A 25323-nucleotide genomic window follows, 5' to 3' on the forward strand; every position below is an offset into this window, starting at 1 on the left:
CTGGTGCTCAGCTATTATTCAGGGTCTCTTGGTACAAGAAAGGGAGGCAATCCCTGGGCATCTGGCCCAGTTCTGCCTCTGACCCTGGGGTTCTGCTGCTCACGAACAGACTTCATGGACAAAACATCCCCACCTCTTCTATTCTAAGTACTGTAGTCATAATTACCTGTTGCTGTGCCTGGCCCACCTGTGGGAATCCTGAGGCCAATCACTTGCTCTAACCAAGTCTGAAACTTCTGAGGCAACTGGCATTGTGTCTTGTGAAACTTCTGTTGACAACTTCAGCAGGTGGAAACTGAGGCGTACAGAGCATAAATCAATGCTGAACCTGGGAATTTAATTCAAGCTCTCTCTTTCCCTTCTCCTTCCTTCCCTTTTTCCTTTCTCACTTAGCTTTTTTTTTTTATAATTAATTATAAAAGTCATACATGATCATTAAAGAGAGTTTAGAAAATTCAGAAAAATAATCCATAATCCCACCACCCAGTCAACATTTGGATGTGTTTTCTTCCTGTTTTTATTTCCATGCATTAAAAACACATTGCTGTTGAGTCCATTCTGACTTACAGCGACCCTACGGGACAGTAGAACTGAAGTGCTATCATAGAGGTTAGCAGCCAAGTGCTTAACCACTGCGCCATTACTGCCTATAAATTTATGCCTACCTCTATAATAGCACTTACAGGAGCCCTGGTGGCACAGTGATAAAGGGCTCGGCTGCTAACCAAAAGGTTGGCGGTTCAAACCCACCAGCCGTTCCTCAGGAGAAAGATGTGGCAGTCTGCTTCCGTAAAGATTACAGCCTTGGAAACCCTATGGGGACACTTCTACTCTGTCCTATAGGGTCACTATGAGTCGGGATCGACTCGATGGCAACAGGTTTATTATAGCACTTACACTGTGGTAGGCAGCCTCTAAAATGGCTCCCAGTGACACCTACCTCCTGGTGTTCACATCGGTGTGTAATACCCTCCTCTCAAGTATGGATTGGACCTAGTGACTCACTTCTAACAAACAGAATAGGTTACAAAATGATTGTGGCTTCCATCTTGGGCACCCTCTCTTGCTCTCTTGCTTACTCACAGAGAGAGGGAAGCCAGACTTCATGTTGTGAGTTGCCCTGTCGAAAGGCACGTGTGGCAAAGAACTGAGGGAGGCCACTGAACAACAGCCAAAGAACTGAGGCCCTCAGTCCAACAATCTGCAAGGAACTGAATTCTGCCATCAATCATGTAAGTCCCTTTGGAAGCAGGTCCTTTAGCCCCACTGAGCATTGGATGACTGAAGCCTCAGCTGACAGCTTAACTGCAACCTCATGACAAACCTTGATCCAGGGGCTCCCAGCTAAGCCATGCCTGGATTCCTGACCCACAGAAACTAGGAGATAATGTTTGTTGTTTTAAGCTGCTACCTTTTGGGAGTGTATTAGTTTCCTATAGCTACTGTGAGAAATTACCAAAAACTTGGTAGCTTAAAACAACAGAAACTCATTTACACATGGTTGTGGAGGTCAGAAGTCCAAAATCAAGGTGTCGACAGGGCTGTGCTCCCCGCAAAGGCTCTGGGGGGACCATCAGTTCCTTGCCTCTTCCGGCTTCTGGTGGCTTCAGGCATTTCTTAGCTTGTGGATCCATCACTCCAGTCTCTGCCTATGTGGTCACATTGTCTCCTTCTCTTCTCTGTATGTCTTTCCTGTGTTCCCTATAAGGACACTTGACATTGGATTTAGTGTCCACCTATATACTCTAGGATAGTCTCATCTCAAGATCCTTAATTCATCTGCAAAGATACTTTTTACAAATAAGATAACATTCACAGATTCTGGGAATTAGGATGTGGACCTATCTTTTTGAGGGCCAACAATCAGCTCACTACACGGAGTGATTGTTTTTTAATGCAGCAATGGATAGCTGATACATATGTGTTGTTGTTAGCTGCATGGAGTCGCCCCTGACTCATGGTAACGCCATGCACATTTTTCCATGTTAACATCTACTTTTCTCAGAAACATCACTTCATAATATTCCATTGCATAATAAACCATTGCTTTCCAAACTATTCTGCTATGGAAAGCACTTTTTCCCCACTAAGTCATACTGTCTCTGAATGTAGAAAACACCTCTTGAACTTAACTCCGTCAACATTAATCCAGTGTTGGGCGCGTGGTGCTAAGTAAGTCCGTGTTGATTGATGGATTGGTTTTGCTGGTAAAGCAATTTCTCTTCAGTATTCCTTGTGCACTCACGAAGTCTCAGGTACTGTGCAGCCCTCCGTGAGATCATTTTTTAAGGGGAGTGTCTTAGATTCTTTGCGAGAAAGGTGTCACGTAAATTTAAAACACTGATAATAATCCCTGAGATCATTTATTGAAAAAAAGTTTTATAGTAGAAGTAGGTTGTTTCCTTTTCTTTCTTTTTCAAGGCTAATAGTGACAACTTCATTATAAATGGTTTTCAACTTTTGGTGTGGTGAAAACGAATCCCTGCGAATTCTAAGAGCAAATACCTTTGGGCATAGCTGAACACCATCCAGAGTCCTTGCGCTCAACGCCCGCCCTCAGGGGCCGCTGCTTGCCTCAAGACTGCGTCGTACTCGATCCGCGCAGGTGCTTTACACACGCACTCACAGGCTTCTCTTCCAAGTGCGCTTGCGCACAAACTGCGCGGGAAAAGGTGCCGCGGAGGCGGAGTGCGAGCCCAGGATGGCTGTGAGGGAGATGGCGGCGGGTCCTCCAGGGCCCGGGAGAGACGAGGAGGCGGCGCTGCTCTTCGAGAGGGCTCATTACCGGCACGACCCGCGCTGGCTGCTGCCGGTGCCCCCGCGCCTCTGCCTGGCCTGCGCACTGGAGCTGCTGCCGGAGCCTGGTGTATCGGTGCGAGCGGCCCCGTCCCCTGAGGAACCCTATTCAGGCTTTCCCCTCACCAAACAGGGCCGCCGCGCGCCATATCAGCCCCCTTGACCCAGGCTCAACTCCCCCGGATTTAAACCGGGCCCACCTGCCTTGTTAAATCTGCTGCCTAAGCCAGGCTTGTCCCCCTCACCTGACTGACCCGAGCAGCCTTCTTCGCTAAACCGCCCAGCCCCCAGTCCACCCTGCTGGGGCCTTGCTCTGGGCCAGGGTATCCCCCTTCCAAGCTATCGCACCAAATATGGGCCTCCCTTCCTCCAGCACCCCACCAAGCTTCACTGGCACCTTGAGCCATTTGCTGTTTGTGTCTCCATTTCTCCAGGATTTTAGCTTTAGCTCATACTTGCTCCTCTTCCGTCCCCACTCAGCCAGGCATGCACGCAGTGGGGGCTTCTCATTCCCTTCAGATATCTGAGAGTGTCCTTGTGAAGGAGGGGGCTGCCTTGGCCCCTGTGATGGCAGGATCAAGGGGTGGACGTTACAGCAGGCAGAAGGGGGTGAGTGGGAAGAAGACCTTTCTGACAGGCAGAGCTGGCTGAAACATGGGCTGGCTGCCTGTTCCCTCAACCCCCATCCGTCTTTTCATTCAAGAAGAGTTTAGGAGATCACTTCTCCCATTGCTAAGGGGAATTCATGTCTTGGTGGGGGGAGGTGTTGGACTAGATCAGTGGTTCTCAAATTTTTGATCTCAGGATGCGTTACAATTTTAAAAATTACTGAAGACTCCAAAGAGCTTTTATTAATGTGGGTTATAGCCATTGATATTTACTGTAATAGAAATTAAAACAAAAATTTTAAATAGCTATTAATTCATTAAAAAATAATAGTAAGTCCATTAGATAGTAATATAAGTAATTTTTAAAATAAAACTATTTTCTAAAACAAAAAGTATAATGAAAACAGTGGCTTTGTTTTACATTTTTGCAAGTCTGTTTAATGTTTGACTTTATAGAAGACAGCTGGGTTCTCACCTATTTCTGCATTCAATGTGTTGTGATGTATGTCATGTAGCCTCTGGAAAATTCTGCTGTACACTCGTGGAAAAGGCAAATAATGTTTTATTATGGAAATAATTTTGACCTTGTGGACCCCTGAAAGTGTCTGAGGATCTCCAAGGATCCCTGCACCACACCCTGAGAAATGCTGAGCTAGTTAATAATCTCTGAAGTTTCAGTAAGGCCAGAGGTTCTGAGGCTACTATTTGTGGATAGTGAGACAGGGATATAGAAATGAATAAAACAGTGCAAGGGGAAAAAATAAGAGAGTACATTACTGGAAATTTAGAACATGGACATGTTGTTTGTGGTCAAGGACTGAACAGTTAGGAGGGAAATTAGGAAAGATTTCTTAGAGGAGGAAGGATTTGAATCAGTCTTGAGAAGATGGATGAGATTTGGCCTGGAGGGGATGGAGGAGCTGATTTCAGTAGGTAGCTGTTAATTAGCAGGAGTGACTTTGGGGGATAATCAGAGTGTTTGAAGGGAAGTTGTGGGAGGTCAGATTGAAGAGCCAGGTTGGGAACAGTTGACTGAAGTGTTGGAATCCAAGCTAAGGAGCTTGGATTTAATCAAGTAAAGGAGAGTAATCGAGATTTTTTGAGTAGCTCATTTAGAGCATTAGCTTAATCTGTTATGTAGGATGAATTGAAGGGAAAGCTGGAGACTTGCAATGGTCCCAATAGCGGCAATAAGATTGCAACTTTACCTTTTATTGAATGCACTTTTCTTAGCCTCACCCCCTGCAGGGGGTGTTGTAATCAGCTGTACCTGTGTTCCTGTCCTACCTTCAGTGCTCACTCATTTCTTAACCTACCTTTTGCTACTGTCTTAAGCACTTTGCACAGCACTCCCCAGTTCCCTGTACGGGGAGGTGACTTTAGCTTGAGGGTTTATGCCTATCTCGAATGGAATGGTTCGTTTTCTCCACCTGTGTCTGAGGCTCTTGTGCTATAAGTTAGAGGGTCTCCAGTATTGCTTCCCTAAACTGTTGAAGTGGAAAGAGTGCTGACCTTGGGTGAGACCTGGACTTAGATTTGAGTCCTTGGGAAAGTCTCTGAGCCTCAGTTTTCTTGTCTCCAAAATGGTGATGATAATATCTTTTTGCTTGCTTCACTAACTTGCTAGTCTTACATGAGCTAGCGGACGAAAGAGTGATTTGTGAATAGTAAAAGTGCTATGTAAAATAGGATGTTAGGACCCTCAGTCCATGTATAATCCTCTGTATGAACACTTAGATTCCTGTGTATAAATAATGCTCTTTTCCAAAGGACTTTCAGTGAGTATGTATCTTACCATAGTTGAGATGATTCCTCCAGTACCTTCTTGTAATTATATTTGGAAATTGCAATTGCTCGGGTTCAGCATGGTTGAGAGTTGGTTGCTATTAAGAATGTTTTTCTCCCTCTTCCCCAAGTTGGTGCGCAAGAAGCATGTGTTGTCCTGCTTCCGAGATGCCCTCATAAGGCACACCTCCCTCATCACGCAGCTGGTGGCTCAGGACCAGAGAGTCTGCATCCACTTCATAAGCACGCTTTTTGGTGAGATTAAAAGGGAAGCTTGGCGTGAGATTTGCGTGTATAATGTGGTCTGCTTTCGGGGTCTTGGAGAAACAAGTAAGATTTGTCATAGTTTAACTTATTAGCACATTGTTTTGTAATAATAGTGAACAAATGTCCCCCTTTTTAACATACGTGATACATTATATGGTGACCGGCTTCACTGGAGCTAAGAGGTTGGTAGAAGTGTGAAGATAAATATGGGAAATCAGTGAGTCTTCTAAGAGACAAGTACGTATGGTCTTTGCATGGGATCTTAGTATATATTAGGTCTGGACTGAAGTCTGCTGATCTGGGTGTGACCCAGATAAGTCACTCTCCCTCTCCTGTGCCTTAGTTTCTTCATTTGTAAAATGAGATGGATTAAATTTTATCTCAGGTCCTTTCTTTTAATATGATTATAGTGTCCTATGGAATGAGCATTTTTCGGAGGAGGGGAGGTGTGATGGATTGAATTATGTCTCCCAAAATATGTGTTGTAAATCCAACCTCTATGCCTGTGGTTTGGAGCCCTGGTGGTAGAGTGGTTAAGTGCTTGGCTGCTAACCAAAAAAGGTCGGCAGTTCAAATCCACCAGCTGCTCCTTGGAAACCCTATGGGGCAGTTCTACTCTGTCCTATAGCGTCGCTCTGAGTTGGAATCGACTCTACAGCAACAGGTTTGGTTTTTTTTTTTATTTTTATGCTTGTGGTTAGAATCCCATTTGGAAATGCGTTGTCTTTGTTATGTTAATGAAGCAGGATTAGTGTAGGGTGTACTTGAGTCAGTCTCTTTGGAGATATAAAAGAGATTAAATAAGCAAGCAGAGGAGAGATGGGGTAAGATAGTTGCCAAGACACATGGAGATCTCCAGGGAACCAGGAAGCAGAAGCTGGAGACAAAGACCTTCCTCCAGAGCCTACAGAGAAAGAAAGCCTCCCCCCTAGAGCCAGCACTCGAATTCAGCCTTTTAGCCTCCTAAATTATGTGAAAATAGATTTCTGTTTGTTAAAGCCATCCACTTGTGATATTTCTGTTATAGCAGCACTAGATAACTAAGACAGGAGGTAACTCATATTGGGTGTTTTTCTGTGCCAGAGGCTTTTCACGTTTTTAATTGCCAAGACAGTCCTTTAAGGGAGATATGATGATCCCTGAGGCTCAGGGAGATCAAGCTAACACATGGTAGAACTGGAATTTTATCCCAGGTCTTTTATAGATTTCAGAGCATACGGTTTTTCTACTGAGCTATACTGACAGTACAGGAACCCTGGTGGTGCAGTGGTTAAGCACTCAGCTGCTGTCTTAATTATCTAGTGCTGCTATAATTGAACACCACAAGTGGATGGCTTTAACAAACAGAAATTTATTCTCACAGTTTAGAAAGCTAGAATTCTGATTCAGGGCACCAACTCCAGGGGAAGGATTTCTCTCTCTGTTGGCTCTGGGGGAAGGTGCTTGTTATCAATCTTCCTCTGAGTCTAGGAGTTTCTCAGCACAGGGACCCCAGGTCCAAAGGACACGCTCCACCCCTGGCTCTTCATTCTTGGTGGTAGGAGGTTCCCCCTCCTCCATGCTCGCTTCTCTCTTTTATATCTCAAAAGAGATTGACTCAATATACAACCTAATCCTGTAGATTGAGTCCTACCTCATTAATATAACTGCCTCTAATCCTGCCTCATTAACATCATATAGGTTAGGATTTACAATACATAGGTAATTTTATCAGATCACAAAATGGAGGACAACCACATAATACTGGGAATCATGGCCTAGCCAAGTTGATACACATTTTTTGGGAACACAATTCAATCCATAATAGATGCTAACAAAAAGGTGTGAACCCACCAGCCACTCTGAGGGAGAAAGATATGGTAGTCTGCTTCCGTACAGATTTACAGCCTTGGAAACTGTTGTGGATTGAATTGTGTCCCCCCAAAAAACATACATCAATTTGGCTAGGTCATGATTCCCAGTATTGTGTGATTGTCCATCATTATGTGTTGTAAATCTTATCTGTATGATGCTGATGAGATGGGATTGGCAGCAGTCATGTTAATGAGGCAGGACTCAATCTACAAGGTTGGATTGGGTCTTGAGCCAGTCTCTTTTGAGATGTAAAAGAGAGAAGCGAGCAGAGAGACATGGGGACATCATACCCCCCCAAAAGAAGAGCAGGAGCGCGCATCCTTTGGACCCTGGGTCCCTGTGCTGAAAAGCTCCTAGACCAGCGGAAGACTGATGACAAAGACCTTCCCCCAGAGTCAACAGAGAGAGAAAGCCTCTCCCTGGAGCTGGCACCCTGAATTTGGACTTCTAGCCTCCTAGAGTGTGAGAGAATAAATTTCTCTTTGTTAAAGCCATCCACTTGTGGTATTTCTGTTACAGCAGCAGTAGATAACTAAGACAAACTCTATGGAGCAGTTCTACTCTGTCCTTTAGGGTTGCTATGAGTCAGAATCGACTTGATGGCAATGGGTTTGAGTTTTTTTTTGTTTTTGGTATACTGACAGTGCTTACTCTTTTAAAGCCAGAGTGGGTCTTTGAAAGTCTAAATATTTGATGCTGAGGGTAGAATTTAGCTGGGAGATTGCTTAAAGCTGCTATTAGTTTTAGAATTCACAGTGTGCCTTTGTGGAATTGTTCCTCTTTTAACCGTTAACCACTCCGTATTTATCCTTCTCTACTCCAAGGACTGTTATGCAGCACAGAAGATGGGAGTACAGCAGACCTCTGTATTGAAGGTGGGGCAAAACTTGTACACCTAGCGTTTGAAGCTGGGGATATTAGCCTGACTTGCAGCTCTGGTTATTTTGAGACCTTGGTGAAATGGCCCACTTAGAGACAGAGCAAGAGAACTCAATTAGTTGTCAATCATTAATCTGACATATCTTTCTTGAGCACCTACTCTGTGCTTATATCAGGTACTAGGGATACATAGATGAATAAGACATGGTCCTTGCATTCCAAGAGCTTACAACCTGGAGGAAACATTGTCTGGTAAGTAACTAGAGTTGATAAGTGCCATTACAAAGGCATGGTCAATACTATTTTTATTGCATTTCATTTTGGTTGGTTGGAAGTTGCTTGCACATAGGTAGTATTTAAAGCTGTGGAAGTGCATGAGTTTACCTGCAAAGGGCTTGTAAAGAAAGAAGGCAAGAGAACTGGGATGGAGGGTTCCAGCAGAGGGAGTGAAAAGTGTATCAGCTCAGGTCCACTCAGAAAACAGAAACCATACCAGTTATTTGAACAGAAAAAAACTTTAATATAAAGAATTATTACATAGAATTATCATACCCATTACCATCGAGTCAATTCTGACTTATAGCAACCTTATAGGACAGAGTAGAACTGCCCCATAGAATCTCCAAGGTTGTAAATCTTTACAGAAGCAGACTGCCACATCTTTCTCTCATAGAGCAGCTGGTGGGTTTGAACCACCAACCTTTTGGTTAGCAGCCCAGCGCTTCAACCACTGTGCCACCAGGGCTCACAGAATTACCGTATGACCCAGCAATTCCATTCCTAAGCATATACCCAAAAGAATTGAAAACAGGGCCTCAAACAAATACTTGTATGCCAATGTTCATACCAGCATTATTCACAATAGCTAAAAGGTGGAAATAACCCAAATATCCATCAATTGATAAATAGATAAAATGTGGTATATACATACAATGGAATATTATGCTGTTAATGGAGATTCGATGATCCCCGAGGATGAACCTTGAAAACACTATGCTAAGTGAAATAAGCCAGACACAAAAGGACAAATAATTGTATGATCCCACTTATATGATATATCTAGAATAGGCAAATCCATAGAGACAGAGAGTAGATTAGCGGTTACCAGGATGAGGAGAGGGGAGAAGGGGGAGTTATTGCTTAATAGGTGGTGAGTTATTGCTTAATAGTTATGGAGTTTCTGTTTAAGGTGATGAAAAAGTTTTGGAAATAGATAGTGGTGATGGTTGCAGAACATTGTGAATGTATTTAATGCCACTGAATTGTACACTTAAAAATGGTTAACATGGCAAATTTTATGTTATATATTTTTTTTTTAAAAAAGAATTATTAACTAGGTAACTAAAGAGGCAAAAAGAGAACACCAAGTTTTCACGGAGGTAGGAATCACAGAAAACAGCTCCTACCCCTAGGGCTGGGGAAACAAAGAGAAGAGGTTGGAATTATTAAAACTTAGAAGTTTGGAGGAGGGGTCCCATCGGCTGGGACCCAGGCCTCTGAGGAGGGGCGGTGACCAGATGATGCTGGTATTTGTGGGGGAGGAGGGATGCAATGAGGCTGGATCTGCAAAACTGCAAACTTAGTTGCTTTTAGGGGAGGGCACTGCCACTGCCAGAGTGAAGAAGTGTTAGGGTGACATGCATAGGAAAGAGAAGCAGAAGGAAGCAAACAGGGAGCCCAAAAAAGAAGGAGCAAGTCCCTTCTTCCCACAGCCTTGCCATTTCTTTGTAGTGCCCGTTATTGGCAGAGCCTACCTGGGGACCATCTAGAAAAGCAGAAATGTGGTTTGCATAGTTCCAGTCCCAGCATCCCAAAGCAAAATATACCAAAAAAAAAAACCCAACAAAAACCAAAATCCAAACTCGTTGCCATTGAGTCGATTCCAACCCATAGAGACCCTAAAGGACAGTAGAACTTCTCCGTAGGATTTCCAAGGAGCACCTGGTGGATTCGAACTGCTAATCTTTTGGTTAGCAGCTGCAGCTCTTAATGCGTCACCAGGGTTTCCAAGCAAAGTATAGAAGGATGGATTTTGAGCTGAGAGACAATAGCTTAATAACTGACTCTGTCCATTCCTTTGGCTAATTGTCATCCTCATGCACCTTTCTACAAGTACTTGAACTTCTATAGAACAACAAAAATAACTGTTTTTGCCTAACAAGATACAACTGTCCTTTATACCTATCTTTCATACAAACAAAGCCATTTATCACCAAGATAAGGGGAGGAAATGTTCAAATAGCAATTGTATTTATTTCTGAAAGACAGTCTTACTATCCATCTCTGGGTCATGATAGTTAATTTTCAAATTCAGTCACAGTCCCACCTGAATATTCTGTTACCTGAAAACCAAAGTATAAAGTTAACTTCCAACGAAACTTGTACAGATAATAAGGAAAAGGAGAAGCGGAGAGAGAAGAAGAAAACATATATAGATTATACACATGGACATACATGCAATGTTCATTTCCATAACTGGTCACAAGGCTGTAGTTAATATTTATAATTTCTTTCTTCCTTTACCCATTCCATGTATCCTTTTCCCTCAGCAAGGATCTCAACTGGTAGGGATTTTCACCTAGTTGGGGTAACCCAAACCTTTATTCCTAAAGGGTCTGAATCTTCAGTGGCCTTACCTTTTTCGGTTGTTGTAATTTCCCATTCACTTTTACTATTGAACATGGGAGAACTAAGAGGTTCCGCAGAGAATTCCTGGTCCTAGACATAGTTCTCCCTGCCCTTATTGTTCGAAGCAACCCAGTTTCCCCTGGTTATCAGGATCAGTCATTCCAGGTGGCAGAGTAATCCTTTCTTTGCCTATCAACTCAGTGGCATCAGGAGCTCAAAATGGCCAGATGGTAGTCTCAGCTTCTAATTCAACAAAACCATTGTTGTGTAATCTCATGGAAGCTTTCTTCCCTTGGAAACCAAGGCCTTTAAACCAGCAGAGCTCATAGTTGTGAGGCACTAGAGGGTGATTGCAAGGCTGGAAGGAGAAGCACTTGCTCCTTGCTCACTGTTTCCTATTTCCTTCCTGTTTCTGTGAGTGTTCTAGAGTGCTTCTTTGCCCGGCAGGGCAGAGCCATGCCACAGCAGCAGCTGAACATAATGTGCAGCTTTTCCAGCACTTGCAGAGCCAGCCTCATCTCCCCTCTCCCATCCCCCCGACCCTAGAAGAATCATCGCAAATGATTGTGTCGAAGGATGGTTTTGGAGCTGAGAGATAATATCTTAATGGCACAGAAACTCATTTATACTTCTGTTTTCTAGTATTTAAAGGAGCAAACTCTAAGGGAGGAAAAAAGTACAGATAATATAAAATAGTAGCTTTTAATCTTGGCTTCACAGTAGACTCACCTGGAGAATTAAAAATATATATATACAGATACTTGGACTTTTTCCCTAGAGGTTCTGATTTGATTGGTCTAGGATGGGACTTGGGCACTGCTATTTTTTAAAGCCTCCTAGTGAGTTAGGAGCCCTGGTGGCACAGTGGTTAAATGCTTGACTACTAGCCGAAAGGTTGGCGGTTCAAATTCACACAGAGGCACCTCAGAAGACAGGCCTGGTCATCTGCTTCCGAAAGGTCACAGCCTTGAAAACCCTATGGAGCAGTTCTACTCTGCACACATGGGTTTGCCATGAGTCAGAATCAACTCAACGGCAATTAACAACAACAACAGGTAATTCTAATGTGCAGCCTGAGCTGAGAATCACTGATACAAAACAAGAAGAAGCCCCAAATCCTTTGGTTTGGATGTGCACATGTAGTTTAACGGGAGAGATGGAAAAGACTAATACCAGTTAATACAAGCAAATCACTGCCCTGCACTGACTTTGAGGAGAAGGGCTGTGAAAGGTGAATTCTGGTCAGGGGTTGTCTTCTGATCAGTGATGCAATTGTGTCTGCTCAGTCCTTATCCAGCTTATAACGCAGCTGAAGCTGGAGCAGACCATCCATTGCCTGCTGGATGAGTGCCACAGAGAGGTCAGTAAATAACAGTGGTTCTTGAGCACCGCTCAGAATCCCCATATGTCAGAGCTGTGCCAACGCCTTCTTTAGGGAGATGAGGGGACTGAAGTCCAGAGAGGAAAAGGGACTCACTTGCCTAGGGTCTCTTAAGTCGGTGTCAGAGCCAGAGCTAGCCTGGGCCTTCAGGTCCTGCCCTGCACCCTTTCTCACCCTTCCAGTCTCCCAAATGCTACCTCCCTGTTGTGAAAACACATCTTTCTGGGACAATAATTCCATGGCCCATTCTCTGTATTCTCCTAGATGGCAATATCGATTTTCCTTGATGAATATATCAAGGAAATATGTTCACTCTGTCTTGGTTTAGTGTTTTCATTTGGTTTTTAATTTTATATATTTGTACTGAAGGCATGTGTCTTTATCAGCATTAAGGTAAGCACTGAGTGGGTATGTTTAACCTGCCTTTCTCATTGTAGTCAAAGACATCCATTAAACAAACAGCTTTTGGATAGTGTTTAAGATTTAGGAATAATATCAGAATCTCTTTATGTTTCAAAAGGAAAACAAATGCTCATCTTAACACCATCAAGAGCAACATTTAATTATAAATTATATTAAAATTAGCATACCATAATTACTATGCATGTGATTGATATATCTGACTGAATTTACAATTACATATACGTAAATACTTATTATGAAACTGATATCACCTAACACTTTCTGTATGTGTACTTCCTATATGCTGGGCACTATATTAGGTGCTTTACATGCAGTATCTCATTCAGTCCTTCCAAAAAGCCTGTGAAATTGATACTATTATATTTCCAACCAGAGGAGTTAAGAGTCTTACCCAAAGTGCTACAGCTAGTCAATGGAAAAGGTGAGATAGAAAGCCATACCTATTGACTCTACCTGTAAAACATCAAGCATAGAGCCTGCACATACAGAGTATTCAGTAATTGTAGTAGTAGTAGTAGTAATAGTTTTTGCACTGAGCCAGCATTCTGTCTTTATGACGTTCCCAACTTTCACCCTCCAGTTTCTGGTTCAGTAGGAAGCAAAATATCATAATTGTAATTCGGTTTAATAAACATGTACTGAGTTAGGTACTGAAGACTCAGAGGACCCAGGCTCAGTCCCTGTCCCCTGGGAGTTCTCAGTGTAAGTGAGGAGATGGACATTTACTCATCTAGAGAGGCTGATCGCTCATGTGGTTGGAGGCACACAGAATATAGGGGTTGGTGTGGGTAGACAAGGTAAATTTTGGTGGGAGGTCTGTCCTGATCCTAATTTACAGAGTGGAGTGTTTTCACTTTCTGCAGCTGTGTAACATGCCCTCCATGCGAGGTAGCCTGGCCACCCTGACCCTTCTTGGCAAGTTGGTGGATGCCATCCCTGCTCTGGCAGACACACTTGTAATGGAGCACGGTGAGTGACTGTGGGGAAGAGTTCCCAAGACCCTTTTGCCTGCTTTTATCACTCTTTCATCTGGGTGGCCCATTCACTGTGTAAACTTGGGAATGCCATTACTTTTCTTCTCTAGGCCTCAGTTTCCCTTTCTGCAAATATGTTCTTTGTTGGTCAATGTGAAAAAGGTCAGTTTCTTGACTCTTGATCTAGTGCTATTTCCATTCATTTTTTAAAATCCAGATTAATTAAGCACCTGCTAAGAACCTTTCTTTTGGGTGGGAGGAGGAATTTATTCTGGAATGTAGAAGCACTTTTTTCCTGTCAGTAAAATGCACATAAAATATCTCACAGAGGATTTACCCAAGGATAAATCACTTACCTTCTCTAAGCTTTGGTTTTCCCTTTTCATTAAATGCCCAGAAAGCATTTATTGTGGCTAAGTTTTGTAAGGATCAACTGAAAATGATAATGGAGAAGAAAGTTCTTTCCAACATCTGAAGACTATACAAATTCAGGGATTTCCAGTACCACCCCATTGGCGTAAGTGATTTGGGGTTTCATATAGCAGTTGACACTGTGAGATTCCCCTGGTCCCTGGGTTGTTTCCTGGACAGGAAACCTGATGGAGCATCTGTTGAGAGGTCTGGTGTACCCCAGTGAGGGGGTGCAAGCTTCCGTCTGTTACCTCTACGGGAAGCTGTATGCTGCACCAGTGGCAGCCGAGATGCTTTCCGGCCATTTCCGGGAGAAGCTGTGTCCACTTTTCCTTTCTACCCTGGACAGTGCCCAGACGAAGGAGCTACAGATCAACTGCTTGGGTAAGACGTGGGACTGGAGAAAAACGGGGAGCAAGCTTTGGAGGATTTTGCTTTAGGACTTGGAGTCCCAAGGTGGTGCAAACATTTAAGTGCTTGGCTGCTAACCAGAAGTTTGACAGTTTGAGTTCACCCAGAGGTGCCTCGGAAGAAAGGCCTGGTGATCTACTTCCAAAAAACCAGCCATTGAACACCCTATGGAGCTCAGTTCTACTCTGACACACATGGGGTGCCATGAGTCGGAATTCATTCAACAGCAACTGGTAGTGGCTTTAGGACTTGAGATATTGGCTGCTCTTGTGGTACAGAAGTTTGCTGCTTTGCAAAGGGTGGAAGCCACAGGCTTGGAAGATAAGATGCTGGTGCTGCATTTTCAGGATGTTGGAAGAAGAGGGAAGCAAGTTAGACAGCAGATTTTCTGCCTCCGATCTCTGCCTGCCTGGTGCATCCTGTACTTGCTGCCAAGATAATTGTCACACTGCAGAGCTCACAACCTGTCACTTTCCTATTCATAAATCTTTCATGGCTCCCTCTGGCCTCCAGGGCAAAGTCCAGGTTTCTCTGCTTGTTGTTTCAGACTCTTTAGGAGCCCCACTGTGCCCTTCCAGCCTCTTCTCCTGCTACTTCCTTACATAAGTACATGTTGTTGTTGTTTGGTGCCGTCAAGTTGCTTCTGACTCATAGGGATCTTATGTACAACAGAACAAAACAGCCGCGTCCTGCGCCATCCTCATGATGGTTGTTACACTTGAGCCCATTATTGCAACCATTGTGTCAGTCCACCTCATTGAGGGTCTTCCTGTTTTTCGCTGACCCTCTACTTTATCAAGCATGATGTCCTTCTCCAGGGACTGATTGCTCCTAAGAACATGTCTCACCATTCTCGTTTCTAAGGAGCATTCTATCTGTACGTTCAAGACAGATTTGTTCATTCTTTTGGAAGTCCATGGTATAGTCAATATTCTTTGCCAACACCATAATTCAAAGGTGTCAATTCCTCTTTGGTCTTCCTTATTTATTGCCCAGCTTTCATATGCATATGTGGTGATTGAAACACCGGTGGCTTGGGTCAGGTGCACCTTAGTCTTTAAAGTGACATCTTTGCTTTTCAGCGCTTTAAAGAGGTCTTTTGTAGCAGATTTGCCCAATGCAGTGGGTCGTTACATAAGTACCTAAGATCTATCAAGTGCTGAGCCGGGAGCTTTTGTATTTTGGACAGAGCAGATGGGCACTGTGATTGGTGACTGTGTGAGGACCTGTTCTGGAGCAAGAGCTATAGGGAAAAGCAGAGTCTATGGGTGACAGCAGCTTCTTTCCACAGTGTGGGCCGAGAGCCCTGTGCAGAAGAGTCCAGCCACAGGTAGTGAGCGTTCATTCTGGGCCAGGCCTGTGCTGGGCTCTAGGTCACAGAGAGGAATCAGATCCAAGTTCTACGTTGAGGGAGCTCACAGGCCAGTGTGGAAGATAGATGTGAAAACAGACAATTAGAGTCCAGTGTGGTAAGAGCTGTCACAGAAGCTACATAGGAGTGGATGAGAGCACAGGATGGGAGAGGCTTCCCAAAGGAAAGGATGCTGGGACTGAGTCCTCAGTGTGAGTAGGCGTTGGCCAGGAGAGGGAGGGAGGGTGCGACATGGGCAAAAGCACAAGGTGGGAAGCAAGGTAGGTAACTTGGAACAGGGCAGTAAATGGAGTTAGAGCATGAAGGGGGCAAGTAAGTGCCCAAAGGCGCTGCCCTGGGTCATCCCAGGAGTTGGCCTGGACATAGCAGAGGGGAATCTCAGCTGATGATACTTGGAATTCCCATTTTACATGCCACCTCTTCTATGCAGCCTTTCCTTACTACGTGCTCCCCAGATGTGTGGTCCATCCTTTGAACCCTTTAAGTATTGTGTGTCTTATATTCTGTTACATATCATCTTATTCATTTAGCCGAACGAACAATATTCTTACAAGGATCTTTATGCTCTAACCCTAATTTACCTCTCCAGCCTCATCTCTCACTTCTCTTTGTGTGCCACCCTGCACCCAAAACAGCTGTACTGAACCAAGTGTGTCTCCAGGAACACACCATACTCTCCTGCCTTTGTATACTGTCTTCTCTCTGCCCTGAAGAAGTTGGCTCTCTGACTTCTCACCCTCAAGATTTGGTTCAAATGTCTTCTTTTTCCAGAAGTCTTACCTGAGCCCCCAGATAGATTCGATGCTTCCTGATTTCCCAGACCTCTGGGCTTTCTTTGTCACATCATTTTATATTAACGTTTAATATTCTGAAATGTAATCTTTGTTTATTTGTTAGCTAAATTATGTATTATTTAGAATGCTCAGTGGCTTCCCATGACTTCCAGCATGAAGACTAGAATCCTTAACATAGCTTTTATGGTTTTTCATAGTATGACTCCCGCCTACTTCTCAAACATCATTTCTTGACATTTTTTTCTTTCTTCAACCATTCTGACTTTCTTTTAGTTCCTGGAAAGCTCTCCCCATTTTACCTTGCTTTACCTAGGTCTGTGTCCTTAAGGTTTGCTCATGGAAAGCTTTACTGATCCCTTGCACGAGGTTAGATCCTCTTGTATCTGGATATTCCTCATTTGTATCCTTTATCACAATTATAAGGAATCGTTTGTGTAACTTTGTTTTATGACTGTTTTGCCTACAAGAGCATATGCATCATTTGTCAGTCAAAAAATATTTATTGAGTTTCTGCTGCGTGTCAGGGATTGTGCTAGGTGATGGATGGATGATCCCTGCCCTCATGAAACTTACTTCAGTGAGGTGACCAGGGGCTATGCTTGTCTGGTTCACTATTGAATCTCTACATCCTTACCCCTGGTACATGTAGGTTCTCACTAGATCCTTGTGGAAGGGAGCTGGGTTGCAGAAAGCAAATTGGTGCTTAAGGATTCTAACTGTTCTTTATGTCTGTGGAGGTGTAAGAAGTGTCTCTGGGGTTGTCTGTGTAGCTGCCTCGCGTGTACTCTGGTGCCTGTGTTCCTCTTGCCTCACTTCCCCACCCCTTTGCTTCCTAGGTTTGCTGAGGCAGCTGCTGAAGTATGACCTCTTTGTGACCATGATCATGAACAAGTCTGCACTGCTGGAAAGTGCTGAGAGTGTCGAGGGACCACCACGAGAGACCTCACTCCCTTTGGTGCTCAAAAAGGTAGTTGTCTTGTGATGCCTGGTCTCCAGGTTCAACAACAAGGGGAACCAAATGTCTCCTGGACCTTGTCCTAGTCCACCACCCCTTCTGTCTAAGATTTTCAAAAGTTTCCTTACTGGCCAAGATAATATGCTGTTACAGAGCTCAGAGCAGGTTTCTTTTCAATGGTTAAGTTCTTATCTTTGCATCTTCCCCTTTGCATTGGGATGCCTGAGAATGGAGAAGGTGTACGGCAATAGACACAAAGCCACCTCAGTTGTTTTAGATATAAAACTCAACTTTCTAAACTTGGTACCAAAAGCTATCTCTATCTGGACCTTGTTCGTCCCTTCAGCCTCACTTACCTGCTTCTTCCATTCCAAAACCTGGTGCTCCAGCCATATGAACCTTCTCCCTGGCCCCACGCGTGCAGGTCATCCTGCCCCTGATCCTGTGCAGATGCTGTGCCCCTCTGCTGTGAGCCTTTCTCCCTCTTTGTCTCTTGATCTTGATTCAACCTTCAAGGACTGTAGGACTCCTCTGTCACCCCAGCTCCTTTAGGCAGACTATGCCCCTCTGTCACAGTGCCGACCTGACCATATTGTGATTGATCATCTGGGAGCTTCTTCAAGGCAGGACCTGAGTCTGGCCATCTTGTCTCCCAAGTGTTCAAAACAAGACCTGGTGGAGCTACAGATCCTCATGTGATACTGAGGATTGATTGACCAGACTGTGGGGCTCTTCTTCAGGAAGGAGGGGAGCCCTGGTCAGCATGGGAAAGGGACAGTTGGGGATAGATAAGGTAGATATTACAAAGCAGCCAGAGCAAATTGCTTTTCCTCTGGTTCCCTAGGGTACCTCTAGAATGGTCCATGCATGGCCTCAGAACTCAGAGGATCAAGTCCTGTGTCTCTGAACCAGATAATCTTATATCTGTGTTCATTTCTCTGCTGCCATCCTGGAGCCCATGGTAACGTCTGGGATCAGCAAAATGGGTCTTGTGTCCTCATAGGGGAGCTACCAGGCATGGCAGTGGCAGTGGCAGAGACTAAGAAGTGTTTCCCAAGGGGACAGAACTTTGTGGGATCATGAATCTGGGTTTAGAGGTTCCAGCCTCCGTCCATATGTGGGGACTGTTCTTCCATTGGTAATTTTGGATGATTATGGTTTTATTTTACTGCAGAAACCAGCAGGGTTGGGATTAGGGTGAGGCAAATGAAACATTTACTTTGGATGCAAAAAATTTAAAGGGAAGCTAAAAAACTCAGCGATCAAGATAAATCATATTTAATTGCAATATTAAAACAAAACGCAAAAAATTCATGATAAACAAAATATCAAAATTCTAAATAAAGACAGGACTGGCATGTTTCCTTATACTGCCATTCTGGCATTTGTGATTACCAGAGTCTAATGCTACACTTTTGTGCTGGTGATCGACTTACTTTCCAAAGATTTAGATCCATGGGAATATGCTGTCAGTATTTGTGTTCCTGTGGTTGTAATGTTGATTCATTCACTTAGTCAAGAACCTACCAAGTGCTAATATGACCTGTCAGTCACTGGGAATACTGTGGTATGTAAACAGAAAGTTTCTTGCCCTTGCTCAGCTTACAGTCTAGTGGGGAAGGGAGCTAATACACAAGTAAATGAACAAGCAAAGTAATTATAGATTGTGATAAGTGCTATGAAGGAATCAGAGAACACAAGACAGAGTAGTGGAGGAAGCCATCTACAGGTTGAGTGGTCAGGCAAGGCCTCTCTGAAGGGCTGACATTTGAGCTGATGCTTGAAGAATAAAAATAAGCCAGTGATATGAGGAGTGGCTGTAATGACGGGCTCAAGCGTAGCAACAATTGTGAGGATGGCGCAGGACTGGGCAGTGTTTCATTCTATTGTACATAGGGTTGTTATGAGTCAGAACCAACTGGATAGCACCTAACAACAACTTGAAGAGTAGGTAGAAAAGCATTTCAGGCAGAGGGAACAACAAATAAAGACTGGGAAGGACTGGAGACCAGTGGGATGGGAGGGTAGGTGAGAGGTAACGGAAGTGACCCAAAATGAGGCTGGAGTCAGCAGGGGTAGGTGTTACAAGTCTTGGTAGGTCATTGTCAGTAATTAGGATTTTTTGAAGATAGATTTCCATGATTAATTCTTTTATAATAGGAAAAAAGAGTTGGAATGTTTCTTTCTCAATACAATAAGGAATATGCATGTTAAACTATGAATCATTGTTTTGCTTAATGGGGAAATATCACATTTCCTTGATTCTGAGACACATTTTTTCTCCCACATTCGCATGTCCGAATTCAGGGCTCTGGCTCTAGGGGAAGGCTTTCTCCCTCTGTCAGCTCTGAAGGAAGGTCCTTGTCTCTTCTGAGCTTCTGTTCCTGGGTGATCTTCATGTGGCTTGGCATCTCTCTTCCGCCCTCTCTGCTTGCTTGTTTAATCTCTTTTGTATCTCATAAGAGAATGACTTAAAACACACCCTACATTAATCCTGTCTCATTAACATAATAAAGATAACCCATTCCCAAATGGGATTATAACCACAGGCATAGAGATTAGGATTTACAACACATATTTTGGGGGGACACAATTCAATCCATAATAGGGGCATATAGAATAATGGTTTCCCTTACAGTCCATGGTGTCTTAAGGTAACATACCGTGTCGTTTCCTCGATATAAAGGTCCACAGTAAAGATTAATATATAAACACTCCTTTACATATTAACAGAAAGGCTGTTTATGTGTCCATCTGTAAATCCAATGTGACTGAAATGGGTTTACGCTTGTAGTCCTTGGATGTACCTCTACCAGACACAAATGTGACTTGGTCCTTTTCCTTTGAACCTCTAAGACAGGCACATTCTCCTTTTTCTGGTCATATATGTTCTATTGGACATTTGCCCACAAAAGGCCAATTTCTACTATACTGAAAATCTGTGGTTGAGTTAACCCTTTCTTTGATTCCTAAAAGTGTTATGGAAATTCTAATAGCTATGGTGTCCATTAGGAGTTTGGATTTTATTCAGAATGCAATGAAAATGCATTGAAATGTTTTGAATAGAGGAGTAACCTGATTTAAAATTTTGATGGGGAATGATTTTCATTGTGGGAAGACTCCTAGAATTGGACCTGGCTGACCTGGGTTTCTGCCTTAGCTTTGCCACTTACTAGCTGTGTGGCCTGAAGTAAGTAACTTAACTTAACCTATCTGAGCATTAATTTTTTTTCTGTGTGTTTGGAGTCCCAAAACCACCCCAGGTTTGGTGATCCACTAGGAGGATTCGGGACTCAGCATATAGTCTTACTCTCAGCTATAATTTATTACAGTGGAAGACTATAAAGCAAAATCAGGAAAGGGAAAAGGCACATAGGACAAAGTTCAGGGAAAACCAGACACAGGTTTCAAAGGGTCCTCTCCCCGTGTAGTCACACAGGATGCACTTAATACCCCTAGCAACGAGTTGTGACGACACGTGTGAAATGTTGACTATCAGGGATGCTCACTAGAGACTCAGTGCCCAAGGTTCTTATTGGGGGCTGGTCACGTCGGCACCCTCTGCCTAGCACATACTAAAATTCCAGACTCCCAGAAGGAAAGCATAAGCCACATTGTTTGTACAACAGTTTAGGCACAGTGAGCCACTTTTATCAGTTCTGGGAATGGTGGGAGCCTTCCAGAAATCTAAATTCCCAAACCCAAGTGTGATGGTTAAGATTATGTGTCATTGTGGCTAGGCTATGATTCTTAATGGTTTGGCTTATATTATATAATCATCCTCCATTTTTTGATCTGCTGTGAGCAGCCAATCAGTGGAAAGGGGAGTTTCTTTAGGGGTGTGTGGCCTGCATTCAATATATGTGGATGTTCTGGCAGAGCTTGCTCTCTCTTGATCCAGTATCCAACTCATCATCTTCTAACCTCTGGTTCTTGGGACGTGAGCCAGCAGCCTGCTGCCTGACTTGCAGATTTTAGGATTTGCCAGCTCTGGCAACCCCATCGCCATGTGGCCTGAGCTGCCCATCATGAACTAGGTGTTGTCTGACCCACAGAGTCATAAAGGCAGACATTCACAGTAGCACTCCATAATTACATGGAAGTGGTACGTACAAGACTGGGCTTGAGCAGGACCTGAAGGCACAAGTAAGTTACATGAGGAAGTGGCCCAAATGTCCATGGTCCCTACTTGTCTTAGTCATCTAGTGCTGCCATAACAGAAATACCACAAGTGGATGGCTTTAACAAAGAAAAGTTTATTCTCTCACAGCCCAGTAGGCTAGAAGTCCAAATTCAGGGTGCTGGCTCCAGGGGAAGGCTTTCTTTCTCTGTCGGCTCTGGAGGAAGGTCCTTGTCATCAGTCTTCCCTTGGTCTAGGAGAATCTCAGCGCAGGAACCTCAGGTCCAAAGGACGTGCTCTGCTTCCAGCACTGCTTTCTCGGTGGTGTGAGTTCCCCCTCTCTGCTTGCTTCCCTTTCCTTTTTATCTCTTGAGAGATAAAAGGTGGTGCAGGCCACACCCAAGGGAAACTCCCTTTACGTTGAATCAGGGATGTGACCTGGGTAATGGTGTTACAATCCCACACTAATCCTCTTTAACATAAAATTACAATCGCAAAATGGAGGACAACCACAGGGTATTGGCAGTCATGGCCTAACCAAGTTGACACATATTTTGGGGGGACACAATTCAATCCATGACACCACTCCTGTCACATTACCTTCCTTCTCCCAGTCTGCACCTATTGCCTCATGGGGAGTTCTTTATGATCAGTTGCCTGAAGAAGAGAATGATCAGTTGACTGAAGAAGAGAAAACTTGTGCCTGGTTTACAAATGGTTCTGTGTGATATGCAGGCACCACTCGAATGTGGACAATGTCAGCACTTCAGCCTCTTCTTGGGACCTCCTTGAAGAACAGTGGTGAAGGGAAATCCTCCCTGTGGGCAGAACTTTGAGCAGTGCACCTGGTTGTTCATTTCACTTGGAAGGAGAGATTGCCAGATGTTTGATTGCATACTAACTCAAGGGCTGTGGCCAGTGTTTTGGCTGGATAGTCAGGGACTTGAAAGTAGCATGATTGGAAAATTGGTAACAAGGAGGTATGGGGAAGAGGCATGTGGATAGACTTCTCTGAATGAGCCAAAGAAGTGAAGATATTTGTATCTCATGTGAATGCTTACCAAAGGGTAACTCGGCAGAGGAGGATCATAACAGTCAAGAGCATAGGATAAGGTGTTCCGTGGATACTAGTCATCCTCTTTCCTCAACCACTCCTGTCATTGCCCAACCAGCTAATGAACAAAGTGGCCATGGTGGCAGGGATAGAGGTTATACACGGGCTCAGCAACACAGACTTCCACTCACCAAGGCCGACTTGGCTACAGCCGCTGCTAAATGCCCAATCTGCTAGCAGGAGATACGTACATTGAGTCCCCAGTATGGCACCATTCCTAGGGGTGATCAACCGGCTGCCTGGTGGCAGTTAATTACATTGGACCACTTCCATCATGGCAAGGGTAGCATTTTGTTCTTATTGGGATAGACGCTTACTCTGGATACAGATTTTCTTTCCCTGCACACAATGCTTCTGCCAAAATTACCATCTGTGGATTTACAGAATGCCCTTTCCACCATCATGGTATCCCATACAACATTGCCTCAGATCAAGGAACTCATTTCACAGCAAATGAAGTGCAGCAATGGGCCCATGCTCACAGACTTCACTGGTCTCTTACCATGTTCCCCATCATTCTGAAGCAGCTGGCTTCATAGAATGATGGAATGGCTTCTAAAGACACAATTACAGTGCCAGCTATGTGGCAATACCTTGCAGGTTTGGGGCAGTGTTCTCCAGGAAGTTGTATATGCTCTAAGCCAGCGTCCAATACATGGTGCTGTTTCTCTCATAGCCAGGATTCATGGGTCCAGGAGTGAAGGGGTAGAAATGGGGGTGACACCACTCATTATTACCTTTAGTGACCACTCACAAAATTTTTGCTTCCTTTGGCACAGACCTTTGCTCTGCAGGTCTGGAAGTCTTAGTTCCAAAGGGAGGAATATTCCCACCAGTAGACATATAACACTTACTCCACTGAACTGGAAGTTAAGAATGCCACCTGACCACTTTGGGCTTCTCATGCCCCTGGATTAACAGGCAAAGAAGGGAGTTAGCATATTGGCTGGTGTGATGGATCCTAATTACCAAGGGGAAATCAGATTGATATTACATAATGGAGATAAAGTATTATAGTGACATGTGCAAAGACCTGGAGTTAGAAAACCAAAAGGGAGGAATACTCTTGGAGTTTCCATGTTGAAAGAACTGAAGAAAAAATTCAAGCCTTGAGTTGCAATAGTGAAGGATTCTACAGGGAAAATATTAAACAATGCAGGAAGCATCAAAAGAAGATGGAAGGAATACACAGAGTCACTATACCAAAAAGAACTGGTCGACGTTCAACCATTTCATTAGGTAGCATGTGATCAGGAACTGATAGTACTGAAGGAAGAGATCCAAACTGCACTGAAGGCATTGGTGAAAAACAAGGCTCCAGGAATTGATGAAATACCAATTGAGATGTTTCAACAAACGAATGCAACACTGGAAGTACTCACTCATCTATGCCAAGAAATTTGGAAGACAGCTGCCTGGCCATCCGACTGGTAGAGATCCATACTTATGCCTATTCCCAAGAAGGGTGATCCAGCCGAATGTGGAAATTCTCTAACAATATCATTAATACCACACACAAATAAAATTTTGTTGAAGATCATTCAAAAGCGGCTGCAGCAGTATATCAACAGGGAACTGCCAGAAATTCAAGCCAGATTCAGAAGAGGACATGAAATGAGAGATATCATTGCTTAAGTCAGATGGATCCTGGCTGAAAGCAGAGAATACCTGAAAGAAGTTTACCTGTGTTTTATTGACTATGCAAAGGCATTTGACTGTGTGGATCATAACAAATTATGGATAACATTGCAAAGAATGGAAATTCCAGAACAGTTCATTGTGCTCATGAAGAACCTGTACGTGGATCATGAGGCAGTTGTTTGAAGAGAACAAGGGGATATTGTGTGGTTTGAAGTCAGGAAAGGTATGCATCAGGGTTGTATCCTTTCACTGTACCTATTCAATCTGTATGCTGAGCAAATAAGCCAAGAAGCTGGATTACAGGAAGAAGAATGGGACATCAGGATTGGAGGAAGACTCATTAACAACCTGTGTTATGCAGATAACACAACCTCACTTGCTGAAAGTGAAGAGGACTTGAAGCACTTACTGATGAAGATCAAAGGCCATAGCGTTCAGTATGGATTACACCTCAACATAAAGAAAACAAAAATCCTCACAACTGGACCAATAATCAACATCATGATAAATGGAAAAAAGATTGAAGTTGTCAAGGATTTCATTTTACTTGGATCCACAATCAACACCCATGGAAGCAGCAGTCAAGAAATTAGATGACGTATTGCATTGGGTATATCTGCTGCAAAAGACCTCTTTAAAGTGTTGGAAAGCAAAGATGTCACCTTGAAGACTAAGGTGTACCTGACCCAAGCCATGGTGTTTTCAGTCGCCTTATATGCATGCGAAAGCTGGACAATGAACGAGGAAGACCAAAGAAGGATTGACGCCTTTGAATTGTGGTGTGGCAAAGAATATTGAATATACCATGGGCTGCTGAAAGAATGAACAAATCTGTCTTGGAAGAAGTACAGCCAGAATGCTCCTTAGAAGCAAGGATGGCGAGACTACATCTCACATACTTTGGACATGT

General features: G+C 43.7%; 1 protein-coding gene across 1 annotated transcript in view; it reads left to right on the plus strand.

Annotated features, from left to right (window-relative positions):
* Positions 1–2701: 2701 nt before the first annotated feature.
* Positions 2702–25323, plus strand: part of MEI1 (meiotic double-stranded break formation protein 1) — a 100635-nt gene continuing 78013 nt past the window's right edge. The window contains exons 1-7 of the mRNA XM_004379972.2: positions 2702–2872; positions 5321–5444; positions 8135–8185; positions 12104–12177; positions 13485–13590; positions 14187–14390; positions 17420–17550. Coding sequence (XP_004380029.1) covers positions 2702–2872; positions 5321–5444; positions 8135–8185; positions 12104–12177; positions 13485–13590; positions 14187–14390; positions 17420–17550 — 861 coding nt within the window. The remainder of the gene's footprint in view (positions 2873–5320; positions 5445–8134; positions 8186–12103; positions 12178–13484; positions 13591–14186; positions 14391–17419; positions 17551–25323) is intronic.

The sequence above is a fragment of the Trichechus manatus genome, unplaced genomic scaffold, assembly GCF_000243295.1.
Source record: "Trichechus manatus latirostris isolate Lorelei unplaced genomic scaffold, TriManLat1.0 scaffold00069, whole genome shotgun sequence".
NCBI lineage: Eukaryota > Metazoa > Chordata > Mammalia > Sirenia > Trichechidae > Trichechus > Trichechus manatus.